The sequence below is a fragment of the Cervus elaphus genome, chromosome 20 (assembly GCF_910594005.1).
Source record: "Cervus elaphus chromosome 20, mCerEla1.1, whole genome shotgun sequence".
Lineage (NCBI taxonomy): Eukaryota > Metazoa > Chordata > Mammalia > Artiodactyla > Cervidae > Cervus > Cervus elaphus.
The window spans coordinates 30,000,001-30,018,848 of record NC_057834.1 but is presented as its reverse complement, the minus strand read 5'-3'; the positions used below and the strand labels follow the sequence as shown (position 1 = coordinate 30,018,848).

At 41.4% G+C, this 18,848-nt stretch overlaps 1 protein-coding gene across 4 annotated transcripts in view; it reads left to right on the top strand.

Annotated features, from left to right (window-relative positions):
* DDR2 (discoidin domain receptor tyrosine kinase 2) overlaps positions 1 to 18,848 on the top strand; it is a 172,619-nt gene that overhangs the window by 105,603 nt on the left and 48,168 nt on the right. For all 4 annotated transcript variants that reach the window (XM_043876640.1, XM_043876639.1, XM_043876638.1 and 1 more), the window contains one exon: positions 18,011 to 18,113. In XM_043876640.1, the coding sequence (XP_043732575.1) occupies positions 18,011 to 18,113 (103 nt within the window). The remainder of the gene's footprint in view (positions 1 to 18,010; positions 18,114 to 18,848) is intronic.

The following is an 18,848-nucleotide window of genomic DNA, read 5'->3' as shown; positions in this document are numbered from 1 at the left end:
ATGATGGAAACACAGATGGTGAAGAGACGATGGCACTGAGAGATCTAGATTCTGGCTTCAGCTCTGGCACTGTCTCCTTTGTGACTTTAGCTAAATTTCTTCACCTTACTTTGCTCACTTATAAAATGGGAAGAATAAAGTCTGCTTTCTGCACTTCACAGGGTTTCAATAGGGGGACCAAATGAGATAATGGGAGTCAATGGGCTTTGGAGTGTTATATGCAAATATCAAGGGTTGTGATTTATTACTTTTGGAAGAGAAGGAAATTAAAATAATGCAAACTATAAAACAACAGTTTCTTTCAAGCCGATGATGGAGGAGGAAAGAGAAAAAGAGTTCATTAGTGACTATTATGGTCCCTTGTGGTCTCCAAGAGAGACTCACATTACCTTTGGGGAATAGAGGTTCTAACAACCCTGAACTCTGGCCATTCCAACTCCAAGGGATGCAGGGCCCTGTGCCCAGGCTGAGCATATCCATGACAGTGTAGTTTTTTGTTTTTTTATTTTCTGGGGAGAATAGTGTGATTGTTGACTTAGCTCTTGGTCTTAGCCAACAGGCCTCTGAAGAGCGTGGATGTGGTAAGATAGGCCTCTGAGAATTTTTCAGTGGTTTGGACACATACACAGTAAAGTAAGGCAAAGTTAAGACATTCAAAACAATGAGGGTTTTGGAGGGGCTTAAGTGGAAGGTGATGAGTTGCTAAAAAGTATGCAACTTCTTTTTTCCCTGCTTCACAGATGTTAATGACTTGCGCCATTGTCTTATTTGGTGTGGTGTTGATCTCCTGTGTCCTCATGATGGACACCTATCATAGTGCTTGGCTTGTAGAGGCAATCAGTTAGTGTCTGAGGAGTGAAAAGAAGGCGGGAAAGAAAGGACGTCAAGAAGCTCCCTTTCTGCCTGTATTTTCCTACAGAAATACATCTAAATTATGCCAGGAGAGGTCTGAGCTCACAGCGATGTTCAAAAGCTGAGAAGAAGACATAAGAATATCATTCTTTTAAATGATGGGGGTGTTAAGTAGAAGGATGACAGACTGAAGTTCCCTGAACTGCCCCTACTAATATGCAGTAATGAGGTCCAGCCCCTGCTGTCTGACGGCTTTTTTCCTTATTCCTTGCAGAGGTGGAGTAGCCTCTGTGCTTATTCCTAAAAGCCTAAGTTCCCTCTCCTCTGGTCTATGGGCAGAGCATTTTCGTGGTTATAAATAAAGAAAAGTGTGCTTACATTTACCCAAGTTTGTATTACTCTTGACATTTCAAGGGAAGGATTTAGACTTAAATCTTTTGGGTGTTGTAAGCTGTAGTCAAGATATAAGGTCTAACAAGGAAGAGTATCTTGTATGCATAAGTATTGCTAATTTAAGAAATGCTTCATCTTGGCATAGGAGAATCCCTGGATATGGGGATAGGCTAAAACCACTTTGAGAAAGCTACAATATTAGTTTGTTTGTTCTAAGTAGGTTAAACCAATATTTAGGACTTTTTATAGCTTCTTATTGTGTAACTTGCTTAATAGTAATGGATGCCTCTCCTCCTACTGTACAATGCTACTACTTCTACTGCTCTTACTGTTACTACTAGCTATAATAGCAATAACGACATGATAAATCTCTGGTTACTCTTTTTGTTTCTTCAATAAGTAAAATTAATCCTTAATTGATCTTATGAGGATGAATCTGAATTCCTCTCTTGAAGTGCCAAGAGTAAGAAATTTACAAATATTGGGGTAACGTTAAAGACATTTTTCTACATTCATGACCACTAAGATGCCCTGCATATAGGTAGAAAACTGGCTTGTCCCAGTTCTCTGAGGCTTGGGTGGTCTTCTCTTTAGAAATGTGTTTGGGTCTTTGATTTTCTTAAGAGGATGTGAACCCAAAGTCCAGACTGGCTAACAGTGAAAGCAGTTGGATCTGCCTTTACATAGTAGGGTAGACTATCTTCACTTTGGGCAATTGGTAGGGTTTAAACTTGGATTCTTGGTCATTCAGGGCTTTTTGAAAACTCCCATGTTTTCTCTGTGGCCTCGCTTCCTGGTGGGTCCTGAACTATAATCTTTATCAGATTCAAAAACTCAGCTTTTCAGAGGGTGTCTCTTTAGGTTTTCACACTGCCTCTCTTATACAACCCCAGCATTTGGCAAATGTGCTGAACAAGAAAAAAGCTGCCTGCTAGAAGGATCCCAGGCCTCCTTCAAAAACTCAGAGCTTTTATCCTCTAGTGACCCTCTGCCAGTGTGAAGCCCAGGGTCAGCCTCTTGCCTTTGCTCTTTGCAGTTGGCAGCTGGTTACAGTGACTGCAGAGGGGATGCTACTTCTCACTCCCCTTCTCCAAATCTTCAGTTCCTCTCTTCTCACTCTGTCAGCAGCAATTGGATGCCTGTAAATAGACGATTTATAGATTTTATCTAGTCCTTCCAGTTATCTTCAAGGGGAGTGTTAGTTACTATAAGCTACTCCATCCCACCTGGGAACAAACATAAAAAGTTAACTTTTACCTTGCTGTTGCTGTGATTCATGTTAACTGATTATGCTTTGCTTTTTGAATTGGTTAGTAGGAAGCTCAGAGACAAATTTGAGGCCCATCACCAGCAGAGTGTATAGAACCAAACGTAATATTGATTATATTTTGGGTATTAACCTTAGCTCCAGCTTACCTTAATGTCCTTATTCTCTTTCCCCATATCTGCATTTCTACACTTATTTGTTTGTCTGTTTATTTACTTAGTATATTGTACAGTTTTGGAATCCAGTTCCAATTTTTTTTAGAATGAGTCAGAGTAAAAATAGTTAAAAAATCAATAACACCTACCCTTTATTAAATGTTACTGTTCTAAGCATTACTCTGCTGTAAACATTACCAAGTACTTGACATATATACTCATATTTTCTCATAAACAAGTACTGTTATTACTATAAAACTGAGAGGCTTAAAGCTTAATTAATCTTCCTAAGGCCATAAAACCTCTAAATTGCTTAAGAAAGAGTGAATGTAATATTTAAAATAAATGATCCCCTCTCCTTCTGGATATCATTTATTGAGCCCTATTGCCTTCAAGGAATTGTTAAGTTCCTTATACATTAAATCTCTGCAACAACCTTGCTTGGCAGGATTTTTTAAGACTAGGAAGTCGAGGTTCTGAGAAGCTTAGTAACTTGTCTTGAGGTCCCACAATTTGGAACAGGCAGAATCAAATTTTAAGCATAGGCCTCTTTTGATCCTAAACTATCCCACAACTTTGTTCTCAACTCCTAACTCATAGCTACCTAGCTGTCTCAACTTACCTCCTTGTTGCGGGAAAGGACACACTATTTTCGCAGGAGGCTTTCACTGACTTTGTTAACCAGGAAGTCTAACATGCCTTATCCAATCCTTATCTTAGTACCCAGAAATCCAGTACAACTTGGGGACCCCTCTTCCAGAGTTCTGCAATAATTGTTTCTCGAGAGTATTTTAGGCTTTTAGGAAAACTGCAATTCTAAAGGGCTGTTCTTAAGGGAAATTTCGACTTGGGCAAAAGAGGTCTTGGCAAAATAGCCTCATTGTACTTAGAGGAACCCAAATAAGTTTCCTTGGCACCTAGCAAGATCCCAGTATGTAGATATTTACTTGCACAGTGAACAAGTCTGAAGCAGTCTGCTCAGCAGGGTTTCTGGAGAGAAGGGGCCCAAATGACAGCTTCTTTAATTAGACCACCTTGTCCTCTCTGGAGCTGGAAAAACTAGGTCATGGTAGCCTGGGCTTGAAGAAAGAGGAACCAGGGATCAGATTTGACTTTCAGTCCTGATTACCTTAATCAGCTGTTCATCCTTGACTAAGTCAATTCACCTTTCTGAGCCTCAGAGGTTCTGATATTTAACATGGAGCCATTGGAAGGATTGATTTCTTGAAGGCCTGGCTCTAAAGTTTCATGATTGCAAATGTTCCTTTAGGTCATCAACTGCCTTGGGTCCCCTGGTTGACCCTAATAGCTGAGCCCCTCCCCCAGCAGTCTTACCTGCCCCATGCCAGAGAGGCCCAGCTGTCCGCTCTCCGTGGCCTCAGGCCTGTGTGCCATGCGTGTGTTTTCCTGGAAGCTGCATATAGGACACTCATTGATGGGGAGAGCCTGTGGTCTGGAGTTGACAGTGAGATGGTAAACATCATGAAACAAGCGGCCCTTTCAGGCTCTCAACTTTGGCAGCACAGTGTGAAAATAATTCTTGGAAGCTGGGGCCTGGTGGCAGCTGCTGCTCCTCGGCCTGCCTGCCAGGCCCCACCAGAGCTCAGGATGAACCGCCTTGCTGCCTGGGCATGCAGCAGCCTGTGCTAGTAACTTTCCACTCTGGGAAACTGGAAAAGTCAATTGGCTTCTCTGTCCGGGAGATTGGTGGGTAACGGAAGCGTAGGCAACCACCAAGACAACTCAGCAGGCAAAATCAGGTGATGCCTCTTTGCTTCAGGGTCTCTTGCTTCCCTTTGTGATTTTCTACCTTTTCATGCTGCTTTATATTTCATAATGCGAAGCTCAGAGAGAGATGGGTGGGCTTTGATCAACAATGAAGTGGGCTTGGGGGAAAGTAAGGGGACCTGACTTTTAGGACTTGGGCCGACTTGGCAATTCTGAGTCTTCACTATTGGCTGGGATCCCTTCCACAGAAGGAGTTTGCCAAAAATAGGTACATTCAATGGGAAAACCACACTGGTCCCGCTGAGAAGTGCCACGTTGGTTGCTGAGGGCCAAGGTTTATCCTGGTTCCAAAGACCCACTAGGATGAGGAAGGCCATCCAAGATCAGCTCATCTACTTTCCTGTGTCCTTTCTCTGAGGCCCCTGGGAATACCAGTTCATCAAGGAGCTTTGCCTCGTGGCTGCTTTGATGGCTTTTATCTCTGAACTCCCTTTCTTCATGTTATATTCCTTGGTCTCAGCTTCTAGACCTACAGCTCTGCTCTGTTGTCTGAAGAAGGTTTGTAATACTTGTAGCCCAGAGTTTTACTCTGGCTTGAGTTGGGGATCTTCTACTGACTAATAATCTGGTCAGAACTTCTCTTCCTCTCATGCAGTTAGTTCACTTCAGTCACTCAGTCGTGTCTGACTGTTTGAGACCCCCATGGACTGCAGCATTCCAGGCCCCCCTGTCCATCACCAACTCCCAGAGCCTGCCCAAACTCATGTCCATCGAGTTGGTGATGCCATCCAGCCATCTCATCCTCTGTCAACCCCTTCTTCTCCTGCCTTCAATCTTTCCCAGCATCAGGGTCTTTTCAAATGAGTCAGTTCTTCACATCAGGTGGCCAAGGCATTGGAGCTTCAGCTTCTGCATCAGTTCTTCCAATGAATATTTAGGACTGATTTCCTTTAGGATTGACTGATTTGATCTCCTTGCTGTCCAAGGGACTCTCAAGAGTCTTCTCCAACACCACAGTTCAAAAGCATCAACTCTTTGGCGCTCAGCTTTCTTTATAGTCCAACTCTCACATCCATACACGACTACTGGAAAAACCATAGCTTTGATTAGACAGACCTTTGTCAGCAAAGTAATGTCTCTGTTTTTTAATATGCTGTCTAGGTTGGTCATGGCTTTTCTTCCAAGGAACAAATGTTTTTTAATTTCATGGCTGCAGTCACTATCTTCAGTGATTTTGGAGCCCCCAAAATAAAGTCTCTTTATTATTAAGACAGTAAGTTTCTTACTGTTTCCATTGTTTCCCCATCCTCTCATGCAAATGCCCACAAAGCACTCTTGCAGCACTGTCCTCTAGAGATTGTTGTGAATTGGCAATGAGATGGTGCTCCCTTTGACAATCCTGACCCTCATCAGGGAAATGCTGCTAATCAGGGTAATTTTCTCAGCAAACATGGGCTGAGTGCCTTTTATGGCCAGACACTTTGAGAGGTTCCGGGGCAGATCAGTTGTAACACCTGCTCTGAAGAATTCAACATGTTGTTAAGATCACACTTCATTTATCCATCCTTGAAATCATCCTTCCATCCATCTACCCATCACTCTACCTCTTTCTTTCTTATTTAATTGCTAAATGCATGGTGTTTGTAGGTGGTAAGGGGGAAAAGAAAAAACCTGATATAATTAGTATTTTCAAAATTGCTTACAATTTCAGTAAGGAAGTAAATAAGCACAAGTAAAATGGAAAATCTCAGGTGAAGGTTGCTACCTAAACGAATGTCCCAATTTTTCCTGCCATCACTTTTATCTTCATACCATGTTTTCATGTTTTCCATAGTTTTGTCAGGCTTCTCTGTTAGATGGTAAAGAGTCTGCCTGCAATGCAAGAGACCCACGTTCGATCCCTGGGTCAGGGAGATCCTCTGGAGAATGGAATGGCTATGCACTCCAGTATTGCTTGGGAAATCCCATGGACAGAGGAGCCTGGTGGGCTACAGTCCATGGGGTCACAAAGAGTCAGGCATGACTGAGCAACTGAACAACAAACTTGTTAAATTCATGAACAAAAAGATGTGTGTGTGTGTGTGTGTTAGTTGCTCAGTCATGTCTGACTCTTTGTGACCCCATGAGCTGTAGCCCACCAGGCTCCTCTGTCCATGGGGATTCTCCAGGCAAGAATACTGGAGTGGGTTGCCATGCCTTCCTTCAGGGAATCTTCCCAACCCAGGGATTAAACCCAGGTCTCCCACTTTGTAGGCAGATTCTTTACTGTCTGAGCCACAAGGGAAGCCCTATAGTGGCCCAGACTTTTAAGGAAGTCTCAGATATCTGTTGCCAGGTTAAATGTCACTAGTAGGGGTTATCCTTCTTTGACTTCCTAGGCCTTTTTTTTTCTTTCTTTAAAAAAATTTTTATTTTATTTTATTATTTTTATGTATTTATTTATTCTTAATTAATTGCTTTATAATATTGGCTTGACTTACATCAACATGTTTTTAAGTTCTGCAATAATAAACAACATAATACAAAATTCTTCTTTTACTAGTTTTTCTACCTATATATATTTATTAAGGACTCAGTTAATGCCAGGCTTCAGGAAGCTCACTTGTGCTACTGTATGGAGAAGGGTCAATAGGAGAGCCAGGAAGAAGAGCTAGAAGGTATTATAGTATTCCAGGCATGAGGTGGCGGAGGTTGGGCCCTGCATAGAAGTAGTGGGGAAGGGGAGGAATAGCTGAACTTAAAAAAATTGCAGGAGGTATTGAACTGGCAAATTTTTTAAGTTCAGCTATTTCTCCCCTTCCCCACTATTTCTTTGCAGGGCCGGGAGACCTGGGTTGGATCCCTGGGTTGGGAAGATCCCCTGGAGAAGGGAAAGGCTACCCACTCCAGTATTCTGGCCTGGAGAATCCCATGGACTACCCCATGGGGTTGCAAAGAGCTGGACACAACTGAGTGACTGTCACCTTCACTTTCATTGGGCTGGCAAAAAAGTTCATTTGAGTTTTCTGTACCGTCTGTCCCACTGTTCACACTGTTTGCACTGTTCGCTGAACCCAGGGTAGGCAAGGCATGAGCTAAGAGGCTGGAAGAAGCCTCAAGGAGCCATCGGAACTGCAGACACAATTATTCTCCCCTGGCTGGCAAGGCAGCTGTAACAGCCTCTCTCCTGGCTGACTCAGCAGCTGTAGCACAACCATAACATAACCTCATATAACATAGTCACGCTGTCGCTCCAACACAACCCCAGTGTGGCGGCAGCCAGGGCTTTCATGGTGAAGCGCATGCAGGTGAGCTGCCCACAGTAGCCCGCGGCCAAGCGAGTACCTCGTGATACACATGTGCAGTGCTATAAATGATCTCAGCCATTACATAACCATGCACAGTCATTGTTTACAGAACGTGGGGTGGGAGAGCCTGACTGGCGCTATCTTGTTAATTTCCTCACACCATCTTATGGAAAAACCTGAATAAACTTTTTGGCCAAACCAATAAATTTGAGGGATTTGCTGATGAACCAGATGATTCTCAGAGGCCACGTTTACATCTCACTTCTTGATTGCCTCTTAGCAGAAATAACATGTCACCTATCATCCTGAATTCTTCTTCTCCAAAAACTTTGTATCAGTTTCCAGGCAGAGGTTCAGAGATCGCAGCCCCTCTCCCCCGACTCAGGGAGAACCCTTCTAGTTTTTGCCAAAGTTGTTGCCACTCTGCTGTCTTCACACAGTTTGGGCTTAAACCCTTTTGTGATGGAAGGACTGGAGGGGATGAGGAGGAGGGGGCTCCGAGACATTTAGCATTTTTTATGTGAAGAACTGGAGCCTCATCTTCTCCCCCAGTTCCTCTAATTATCAAACTTTATTAACAAAATGGATGCACATTGATTGTGCATCAATGCCACCAGGAGGGCTGAGGGACCGCCTTTGCTGGGCCCCATCTGCAGATCCAGTAGGATGGAGGTAGGGACTGAGAATTTGCATTTCTAACACGTTCCTGGGTGATGCTGGTGCTGCTGGACCTGGGAGCACACTCAGAGGACCACAGCTCTAACACAGTGATAGATAAGGAGACCAGAACCTTGAGGAAGGGAGTTGGTACTCCTTTGTACCAAAGACAGTATCTCAGGTGGGATCTCAGGTTTTCTCTCTCTCTGTTAACTAGGGTAAATTCCCATATAAGTTTAGTTAGACCATAAAATAGAAAGGGTCCCTGAGCCTAGGAAATACAATGGAACCAAAATGTTTCATGAAGGCAGCTATAGCAGCAGCAGCTCTGTGGAAACTTCTTGGTTGCTGTTCCCAGGATAAGCTATGCCTTGATGGGGAAGTTATTTGCAAGAATATCATGATTCACCCCAGGCGAACCCCCTTCCCGATTTCTGGTTTACTTTAGATGTTCCAGGAAGCAGTTCTCATTACACTCACAGCTCAGTGTCTAGAGATACATGATAGCCAGGAATGAAAGCCCAGTGGGACGGTGAACATGGATTTCTCTTTCTGTCCGGCATGGCCCCAGAAGATCATCTGGTGCTCAGGCTGGGAGGGATCTGGGAGCAGAGTGGTTCCCAAGACTGGCTGCACAGCAGAATCACCCGGAAAACTTCAGAAGTATGCAGGTTCCTGGGCTCAGCTTCAGAGGCAGAGCCACAAATGTGTATTCTAGAACCTCACCAAGCAATTCTAAAGCAATTGGTCCATGGACTGGCTTTGGGGAACCACTGCCTTAAAGAACATCTACTCTGACTCCCTTGCTGTCCACAGGAGGAAACTGAGACCCAAAGAGGGTGTGGGGTTTGCTCAGATCCCATATGGATTAAGTGGTGGAGCCAGGAATGAATCTGAAATCATTTGCTTTTCAGAGGTTGTATAGTTTAGTGTGGTCACAGACTCTAGAGCCAGATTCTAATCTGAGTAAGTATTTACTCGGTGAAAGGTCTTGGGCAATTATTTAAATGCTTACCAGTAAAATGGGTAATAAGTGGGAAACCTGAAATAATGAGTAAGAAAATGCTTATCTTGTTGCCTGACCTTGATAAGTGCTTCTAAATGAATGTTATTATTACATATTTCATCGAATTTAAGAAACTGCTGACTCTAAGATGTGTCATTGCTTTCTGTGCCTCTAAGGAAAAAAAATACTGATGACCCATGACTCACTATTTGTTTGCAAGATGCATTCAGATTTTAGGGACGTTCACATGTGGGGAAAAAAAAATGGGAAATACGGTATTCCACTTCTCTTTCCTCCACCCTGTAAAGATAATTATGTTATTAAGTTAAATACTTCAACAGTAAATGCAGATCTGTGAAAAAGAAGCACCTCATGTGTGAGAAGAACTGCAAGGAAACCACTGTGGCTGATGGGAAGGGTGGGGTGGAGATGAAGTTCCAGACAGTCAGGGGACGGGTTATGTGTAAAGATTTTTAATTTTATTACCAGTGAGATGGGAAGTTAATGGAGAGCTTTGAACAGAAGATTTACATGATCTCATTTATATTTTAGTAGATACATGGGGAAGGGTAGGGTGGATGATGGGAGGCCAAGTAGAAGATTCTTATTCTATTCGTGGTGATAGAGGACAGTAAATCAGCCTCGACTGGTAGCACAGTATTTGCAAAAGGTAGATGGGATATGGGAATATTTTTAGAGTAGCTAACAGAATTTCCTATCAGCTGGTGGACTGGATATGAAGTGTGAAAGGAGTCAAAGATGGGCCTCAAGATTTTTGGCTCAAGTCATTGGAATGATGGAGTTGGCTGAAATGGAAAAGACCCAGGAATGAGTTTTGGAGGAAGAATATTTTACTCAGCTTTCTTTTTATTCCTGAGCTATAGCTATCTCAAAGGTTTACCTTCTGTTTTCAATAAATGTTTTAAAGCAAATATTCTCTCCCCAGATGTGCACTGAGAAATAAAAGCAAAATGAACAAGATACAGTCCTTTTATTTTTTCCTTCCAAAAGCTTGCCATCTATAGGGAGGTAGGACTAGACACAAGTGTGACCTAGCAGTGTGTGCCAACTGCTGTAAGAGAGATGCTGGAAACGTCAGAGGTCAGAGGAAGGGGAGATTTACTGAAAGCGGGACTATCTGCCCTCCAAAATGCGTGCTTTAGTTGAGTACAATTAGACTGCCAAAGGAGGACGCTAGGTAATAACTTAGGATAGTCGTTCCACTGCAGGTGCAACCAACCAGAAACACTCCTTCCTTGCGTTCCCTGTTCCCTTTGCATGAAGCGTGTCCCCCTCTGACGCCACCTGGCCTGTTGTCTTCCTTCAGCAAGTTCTGTGTTCAGTTGCCTTATCTCAGAGATCCTCCTGGTCTTCTTATGCAATAGAGCACCCATTCCCTTCCTGCACTTGATTTTCTTCACAGACATTACCATCTTCTCTCAGATTAGACACTTATTTACTTGCTGTCTTCTCTCCCACCCGAGAATGTAAACTCTGTGACAAAAGGTGCTCTGTCTCTCTCTTCTGTCTGCTACTGTAACACCACAAAACTCCCCCCAATTCATTGAGCAAATTCATAAAAATAAGAATTAAAAACCGCACAGATTTGGAAAGCAATACACCAACAAATAGATTTTCACGCTGGGGGTGATGTTGGGGGTAGGACTGTCTCTGGGAACAAAGCTTTGGTTTCAGAAGGGAGAGGGGAGTTCCAGAGAGCAGCTCTCTTACGCATCTGCTGAGCAGCTTGCGTCTCGGGAGAGACAGCTTGCCTCCAGTCACTCTTTTTGCTAAAGCAGAGGGGCAATCTGGTGCGCCGGGACAAACTTTGGGTTGGGACTCAGAAATGTGATCCAAGTCAAACCCCTGCTGCTTAATAGTCATGGGACTTCAGTTTGTGTCCTCATATATAATTTGAAAATAATAGTACATGCCCTGCCTATCATACTGGGTTATTGGAAGGGTGAAATGAGGTAGGCACTTGGACAGCACTTTGTAGACTGTGAAGAATTGTATTTTAGGGGTCAAGATGGCAGTTGAGGGCACTGTGACATGCATGATTGCCAAAGGAGCCAGGAATCCCTGCCTTGGCCAGCTCAGCCCCCTCCCCAGGAGGTGCCTGAGAGGAATATACCCACAAGGGACAGTGGCAAAAGGAAAGCAAAGTAAAGTAGCTGCACTTGTGTCCCAGACGCCCGCGCAAGTATTCTGGGAGACTGGACCAGGGCGTGTGGATTGTGGGCTAGACCTTCAGGAGCCGTTCCTTGCCATTAAGTCACTGGTGCTAAAGTTTAAAATATTTAGTACACCCAACAACATGTAGGAGAAGTTTCAAGCAGGGGGCTGGAGCAGACCTGGAGTCAGGGTACCACTTTTGCTGAATGATGGACTCGAGCAGAAGAGAGGACCATGCCCTGTGTGTGATTTTGAAATGTATGTTGACCTCACGCATTAGTAATTTTGGCTCACTGGCATGTTGTATTAGAATTTCCTAATCCTTACTCCTCCCTTCGATTTCTCATTCTGCAGAGTTCAGAGTTTGAGAATTTGATGCTTCATTCATGAAACTCCCAGATTTACACTTAAGATTTGCATTTAAGGGTCTAGAATAATGATTATCTGTGGAACCAATCACCTCTGAAGGAGAAATTATACATTTGATAAGAACAGGCAAAGCTAAATCCCCATGTTCATCTCTTGATTCAAATCTGACTTGGAAAATGAAGTGGACAGTAACATGGACGAGTTTCAGTGGGTATATGGCCATGTTTTTTGCCAAAGCTGCCTATATATGACTTTGCTTAATTATACTACTTCTGGGAGAGTCAGCTGGCCCAGAATCATCCTTCCCCTAGGGTCAGACAAGAATTCAGGAGCTGTGCTATATGCGGGACACACAGATGGGCCTCTTGCCTTTATCTTGCCATTATTACAGTGGATGTCACTATTTTCCAAGCCCGCCATGTTCCCAAGGACAGCAGTTTGGCTGTTTCTGTGCCAACCTTGGACACAATGCTCACATGGAATCATTTTCTCTTTGACAGTTTGTGCCACTCCAGGGAACTTCTAGGAAAGGAGTTGGCTCCTGCTAGCCTTGTGATCTCCCTACCTCTGTCACTTTCCAGCCTAGGGAAATCTCATCTGTCTTCCTGCCATCTCTACTTTGTGCTACAGTCCCTTAACAAGCACAGGCTTTCTAGGAAGCCATTGGTTTTCAAGAAGTTTCTTTCTTATTTCTGCCCTGTAAACATGAATCTTCCAAGGGGTGAAGGAACAGGAAGGCTTGGCTACTTGCTTTGAAAAGGGGTTTGAAAATATGCAAATAAAATCTTAATGTGTTATCCCATTCCAGAGGTTACTTTTTGAAAAATAACTTCACTGATGTACAACTGACATACAGTTGACTACACACATTAAAAATGCATGATTTGGTCTGTTTTGACATATGTATAGACCTGTGAAATCATCACCATAATCAGGATAATAACCATATTCATTTCTGCCAGAAGTTTCTTTGGGCCCCTTTGTAATTCCTCCTGCCCACTCCTTCCTTCTCTAGGAAACCACTGATCAGCTTTCTGTCGCTGTGGATCGACTTGTTTTCATTTTCTAGAATTACGTATAAATGGAAGCATACCGTATGAACTCTTTTTTGCCTGGCTTCTTCAGTGCTTTCCCTCAGCACAGATATTTTGAAAGTCTTCTGTGCTGAGTATGTATTGATGCAGCATCCTTTTTTGTTCCTACTGGGAGTGGAGATGGGACTAGGGTGAAGCAAAGGAGGGGCCTAAGGTGCAGAGTGGAGGCAGGCGCTTGCCCTCTGCAAAGGCACCGCCACTTCCGTGACCCTGGGAGTGAGGGCCTCCTGACACTTCGCACCCTCAGCTTCTCACTTGCTTCATTCCAATCCCAGTTCTGCCGAGTAGTATTTCATGGCATGGGTATATTGTAATTTGTTTATCCCTTTACCTGTTGATGACATGCGATCGTTTCCCAATCTTACATATTGGAAATAAAACTGTTAGGCACACTCCTAAGTCTTTGTATGAACATACACTTTTATTTCTTTTGGGCAAAAGAAATAAAGGAGTGAACTGGGCTTCCTAGGCGGCTCAGTGGTAAAAAATCAGCCTGTCGATGCAGGAGACTCCAGTTTGATTCCTGGGTTGGGAAGATCCCCTGGAGGAGGAAATGGCAACCCCCTCTAGCATTCTTGCTTGGAAAACCCCATGGACAGAGGAACCTGGCGGTTTACAGTCACAAAGAGTTAGACATGACTGAGCACGCACCAAGCATAGATATGTGGGTCTACTTGTAGACTTTCTCCTGTTTCATTGGTATGCGTGTCTGTCTTTATGCCAATATTACACAGTCTTGATTTCTATAGTTTTATAATGTCTTAAAGTCTGGTGTTAGTACTTCCTCTTTGATTTTCTTTTTCAGCTTTTCAGCTTTTCTGCGATCTTTGCCTTTCCATATGCTTTTTAGAATCAGTCCGTTCATTTATACTAAAGAGTCTGCTGAGACTTTGATCGGGTAGAATGGACGGATTGACTCTTTTGACCCATGAGCCCTGTAGTGTGTAGCTCTACTTCTTTAGATCTTTAATTTCTTTCTGCAGTGTTGGGTAGTTTTTAGTATACGGGTCTTCCACATCTTTTGTCATGTTTGTTGTCGTTGTTCAGTCACCCGGTCACGTCTGATCCTTTACAACCCCATGGACTGTAGCACGCCAGGCCTCCCTGTCCCTCACCATCTCCCGAAGTTTGCCCAAGTTCATGTCCATTGCATCCAGCCATCTCATCCTCTGCCCCCAATCTTTCCCAGTATCAAGGACTTATCCAATGAGTTGGTTGTTTGCATCAGATGATCAAAATACTGGAGCTTCAACTTCAGCATCAGTTTATTCCTAAGTATTTTGTAGTTTTTGATGGTATTTAAATTGCAACTTTTCACCACTAGTATAAACCTTATCTAATTTTTAATATAACTGATCATATTATCTCCAATTAAAGACAGCTTTACTTCTTCCTTTCCAATCTGGGTGCCTTTTGTTATTGTTTCCCCCTTGACTTGTTGCTCTATCAGGAAATTTCAGTATTCTAAAATATTCAATCATTATTAGAATAATTTCAATATTCCAACATTGAGTTATAATTGACATATAGCAGTATACTAGTTTCAGGTATACAATATATTGAAATTATAATTGTACATATTGAGAAATGATCACCACAATAAGTCTAAGTTGACATCTATCACCATGCATAGTTACAAAAATATTTTTTCTTGTGATAAGAGCTTTTAAGTTCTAAAGTTCTACTCTCAATGACTTTAAGTATGCAGTACAGTATTATTAATTATAGTCCCATGCTGTGCTTTATATCCCTATGACATGTTTATTTTATAATTAGAAATTTGCACCTTTTGATCTCTTTCACCCAGTTTTCTCATCCCCCACCACCTGCCTCTGGCAACCATCAATCTGTTCTCTGTATCTGTGAGCTTGTTTTTTTTTTGATTGTTTGGTTTTTAGATTCCACATGTAAGTGAATCATTTGGTATTTATGTTTGACTTATTTCACTTAACATAATGCTTTCAGGATCCATCCATGTGGTCACAATGGCAAGAGTTCATTCTTTTTCTTATGACTGATTATCATCCTATTGTGTATACTCCATTGTGTATGTATGTATGTACATATACATATATATGTATGTACACACACATACACACATACCCCACATCTTCTTTACCCATTCACCTATCAAAGAACACTTATGTTGTTCCATAACTTAGCTATTGTAAAGAATGCTACAATTGAAATGAAGGGTGAACATGTAGTTTTGAGTATGGTTTTCATTTTCTTCAGATAAATGCCCAGAAGTAGAATTGCTAGATTATATGATAATCGTATTTTTAATTTTTTGAGGAACCTTTGCATTTTTTTCCATAGTTGCTGCACCAATTGACATTTCTAGCAACAGTGCATAAGCAGTCTCCTTTCTCCACATCCTCGCCAGTACTTGTCACTTCCTACCTTTTTGATAATAGCCATTCTAGCAGATGTGAGGTGCTGTCTCTTTGCGGTTTTGATTTGCATTTCACTGATGATTAGTGATGTTCAGTTTCTTTTCATATACTATCCGTATGTTGACCATCTGTATGTCTTCTTTGGAAGGAAGTTAGTTGAAGAATAATTGAAATCTCCAACCATAATTATGAATTTGATAACTTTTTGGCAGTTTGTTTTTTGGCTTCATTTGTTGGGAAGCTTTGTTATGAGGTGAATAAATGTTTAGGACTGTCATGTGTTCTTAAAGAACTAACTCCTTTATCACTGTGAAATACCATCTTTATTCCTTGTCTTGATATATTGGGTCTGATATTCAGCTTTCTTTTGATTAACTTTTCATGGTTTATTTTCCCCATATTTTCTTATAATTTATCTGTGTTTTTATATTTAAAATATGTTTCTTACAGGTTATATGTACTTTAAACTTGATTTTTCTTTTTATTTTTTGATTTTTTTTTTATTTTTCTTTTTAAATCCACTCTGATAATTCCTGCTTTCTAATTGGTATATGTAGACCATTTCTATTTAATGGGAGTATTTATATGGTTAGCATAAAATCTGTATTCTTGCTATTTGTTTTCTATTTGTCCTATTTGTTTCCTTTAATTCTGTCTTCTTTTCAACTTTAATTGAATTTTTATGATTTCATTTTATCTTTTCTTGACTTACTCGCCATAAGTCTTTAAAAAATATTATTTTAGTGCTTGCTTTAGGGTTTATAGTGTACATCTTTAACTAAATAATGTCTACCTTCACATAATGTTATATAACTTCACATAGAGTATATAAAAAAAACCTTTCAGCAGGATAGCTTCTATTTTTCCTTTTTAAGTCTTTATGCTGTTATTGTCATGTATTTTAATTTTGTATATGTCATAAACACAATATGTTATTATTTTTGTTTAAATAGCCTGTTACCTCTTAAAGAGATATAAATAACATTAAAAATCATCTTATTTACCATGTAATTGCCATTTTGAATGGGATATTTGCTGTCATCTTTATCTTTGTTCCTCTGTTCATAAAGTATCCTTTTCCTCTAGATGTTTTTAAATTTTTCTCTTTATCACCTGTTCTAAGCAATTGGATTATGAAATGCTGTAGCATAGTTTTCTTCATTTTTTTTAATCCTTCACATTATTAAGTTTCTTGAGTTTGTAATTTTCATCAAATTAAAGCAATTTTACACCATTTTTATTCAAATAATTTTCAATCTTCCTCCTTCCTCTTCTTCACAGAATCCATTTATATGTATATCTAGATATTTGAAATTGCTCCACATCTTACTGATGTGATTACTTTTTGATTATTGCTTGTTTCTCTTTTCTTTCATTGTTTCATTCTGAATAGTTTCTACTGTTGTCTTTATGTGTATTATTTTCTTTCCAATATGTAATTTGCTTTTAATTCCATACAATGTATTTTAGCTCACATATCACATTTTATCTCTGGAAATTTGATTTACTTCTTTTCTTTACCTCTATAGCTTTCCTTATATCTTTGAACCTATGCAACACAGTTATAAGTATTTTGGTGTTCTTCTTTTCCCATTCTAACTTCTGTATTAATTATGAATCTGTTTCAATTGATTTTTTTAAAAAGTTATAGATACTATTTCTTTGCTTCTCTTACAGACCAATTTTTTAAATTGCATGGGACATATGTATACTAAAAAATTATTTATTGTTTATCTGAAATTTAAATTTAGCTAAGGATCCTCTATTTTATTGCAATTTATGTCTTGAGACCTCTAGTCCCCTTGATCTCTCCAGGCTCTTCTTTGTCTTCTGAGCTCAGGAAATCCTCCAGCCTCTGCCTGCATTTTCACTCCCTCTGCTATAGCCTGGATGCTCTCATCGAAGTAAGCTTTGCAATTGTGGAGCTCATATTCTTTGTTTCCTTTCTCTCAGGGATTGTTGCCCTTTGTTGTCTGATATTCATTATGTTGAAACCCAATTTTTCATATACTATTCCTGTTTTTTGGTTGTTTTACCCAGGAGAATAAATCTGGTCTTTGTTAGTCTATCTTGGCTGAAGGAGGAAGTCCATCTCTAGAGATTATTATTCTTAGCCAGAGGCAAAAGCATGGAGCTGATGGGGCCAAAGCTGTGTGTTCAGTACCTTTATAGGAGAGTTTTTTGCTCTGCTCCATAGTTTTATGAAATCAGCTATCTAAGGGAAAAAAATGCTACGGATCATAAAAGGTACCTAGTAATTATGGGGATGTGGATTTACCACTGTTGGGAAACTGATTAGAAATGCATGTCTGCTAATAAGAAAATGGGGATAGGCCACGGAGTTATTACCAAGTGAAAGGATAAATCAGCACATCACAGGATTGTCAGAATTTGGACCAAAAGAAAGGGTTGGCTGAGGGTCAATGATTGGAAAACTGAGCGCTAATAAGCTTGGAGACCAGTCCAGGAAGAAAAGGCTGAGAGAGCCAGAGTGGTCAAACTGGGGTTGTAGAGGGACTTAGTCCCTCTTTCCTGTCCAGTAATCAACTGCATCCTAGCTAGCGGTCTCTGAAAATAAAAATAAAAATAAAAGCATTTCCTCTCTTTTCTCTTTGGTTCTTCTTGGTTCAGCTATATGCCGCTATCCTCTGGGCATGTCAGGAGGCCACATTCCAGATGAGGACATCACAGCTTCCAGTCAGTGGTCAGAGTCCACAGCTGCCAAATATGGAAGGTGAGAATGGACACCTCAAAAAAACCTGAGTTCTGGGCTGGACAGATGGCTCCCTTGGGGCTTCCCAGGTGGCCCCGTGGTAAAGAATCTGCCTGTCAATGCAGGAGATGCAGGTTCAATCCCTGCATTAGGAAGATCCCCTGGAGTAGGAAATGGCGCCCCACTCCAGTATTCTTGCCTGGAGAATTCCATGGACCACCTGGCAGACTGTAGTTCATGGGGCTGCAAAGAGTCAGACACTTCTGAGGGACTGAGCATGCATGCATGGGTTGGGCAGAATAACTGGCTCAAAGGGCTAACAGAGGAGGATGATACTTGGTGGGAGCTGGTAGGAATGGGGGAAGACACGTGCTAGTCTAGCAGCCTCACGCTGGAGCCTCACCACTCATTGCAGGTTGGTTTATTGACATGTGGGACACTTGCTTTAGCCAGTCTCTCACCATGAACTACTGCAGGAAGTGGACTACAGTGGTACCTATGGGAAAGTGCAGATTAGGTAGGACACTGGAAGTTAGGAAACCTGATCCTCTTTTTGGTGAGTATCTGTGAAACATCGCTCACAGTAGAAGACATCAAGGACTTAATTAGACATTGAGGCATCCAATAAATTCTTCCCTCCTCTCAAGGATACTTTACACTGAAGGGCCATCCTCATCCATAAACAAAACATGGTAGGTTTCTTGTGGTCTAATGTCAGGGGTCCTTTAAAGCAATAAACACCCTTGTCAAAAGCTA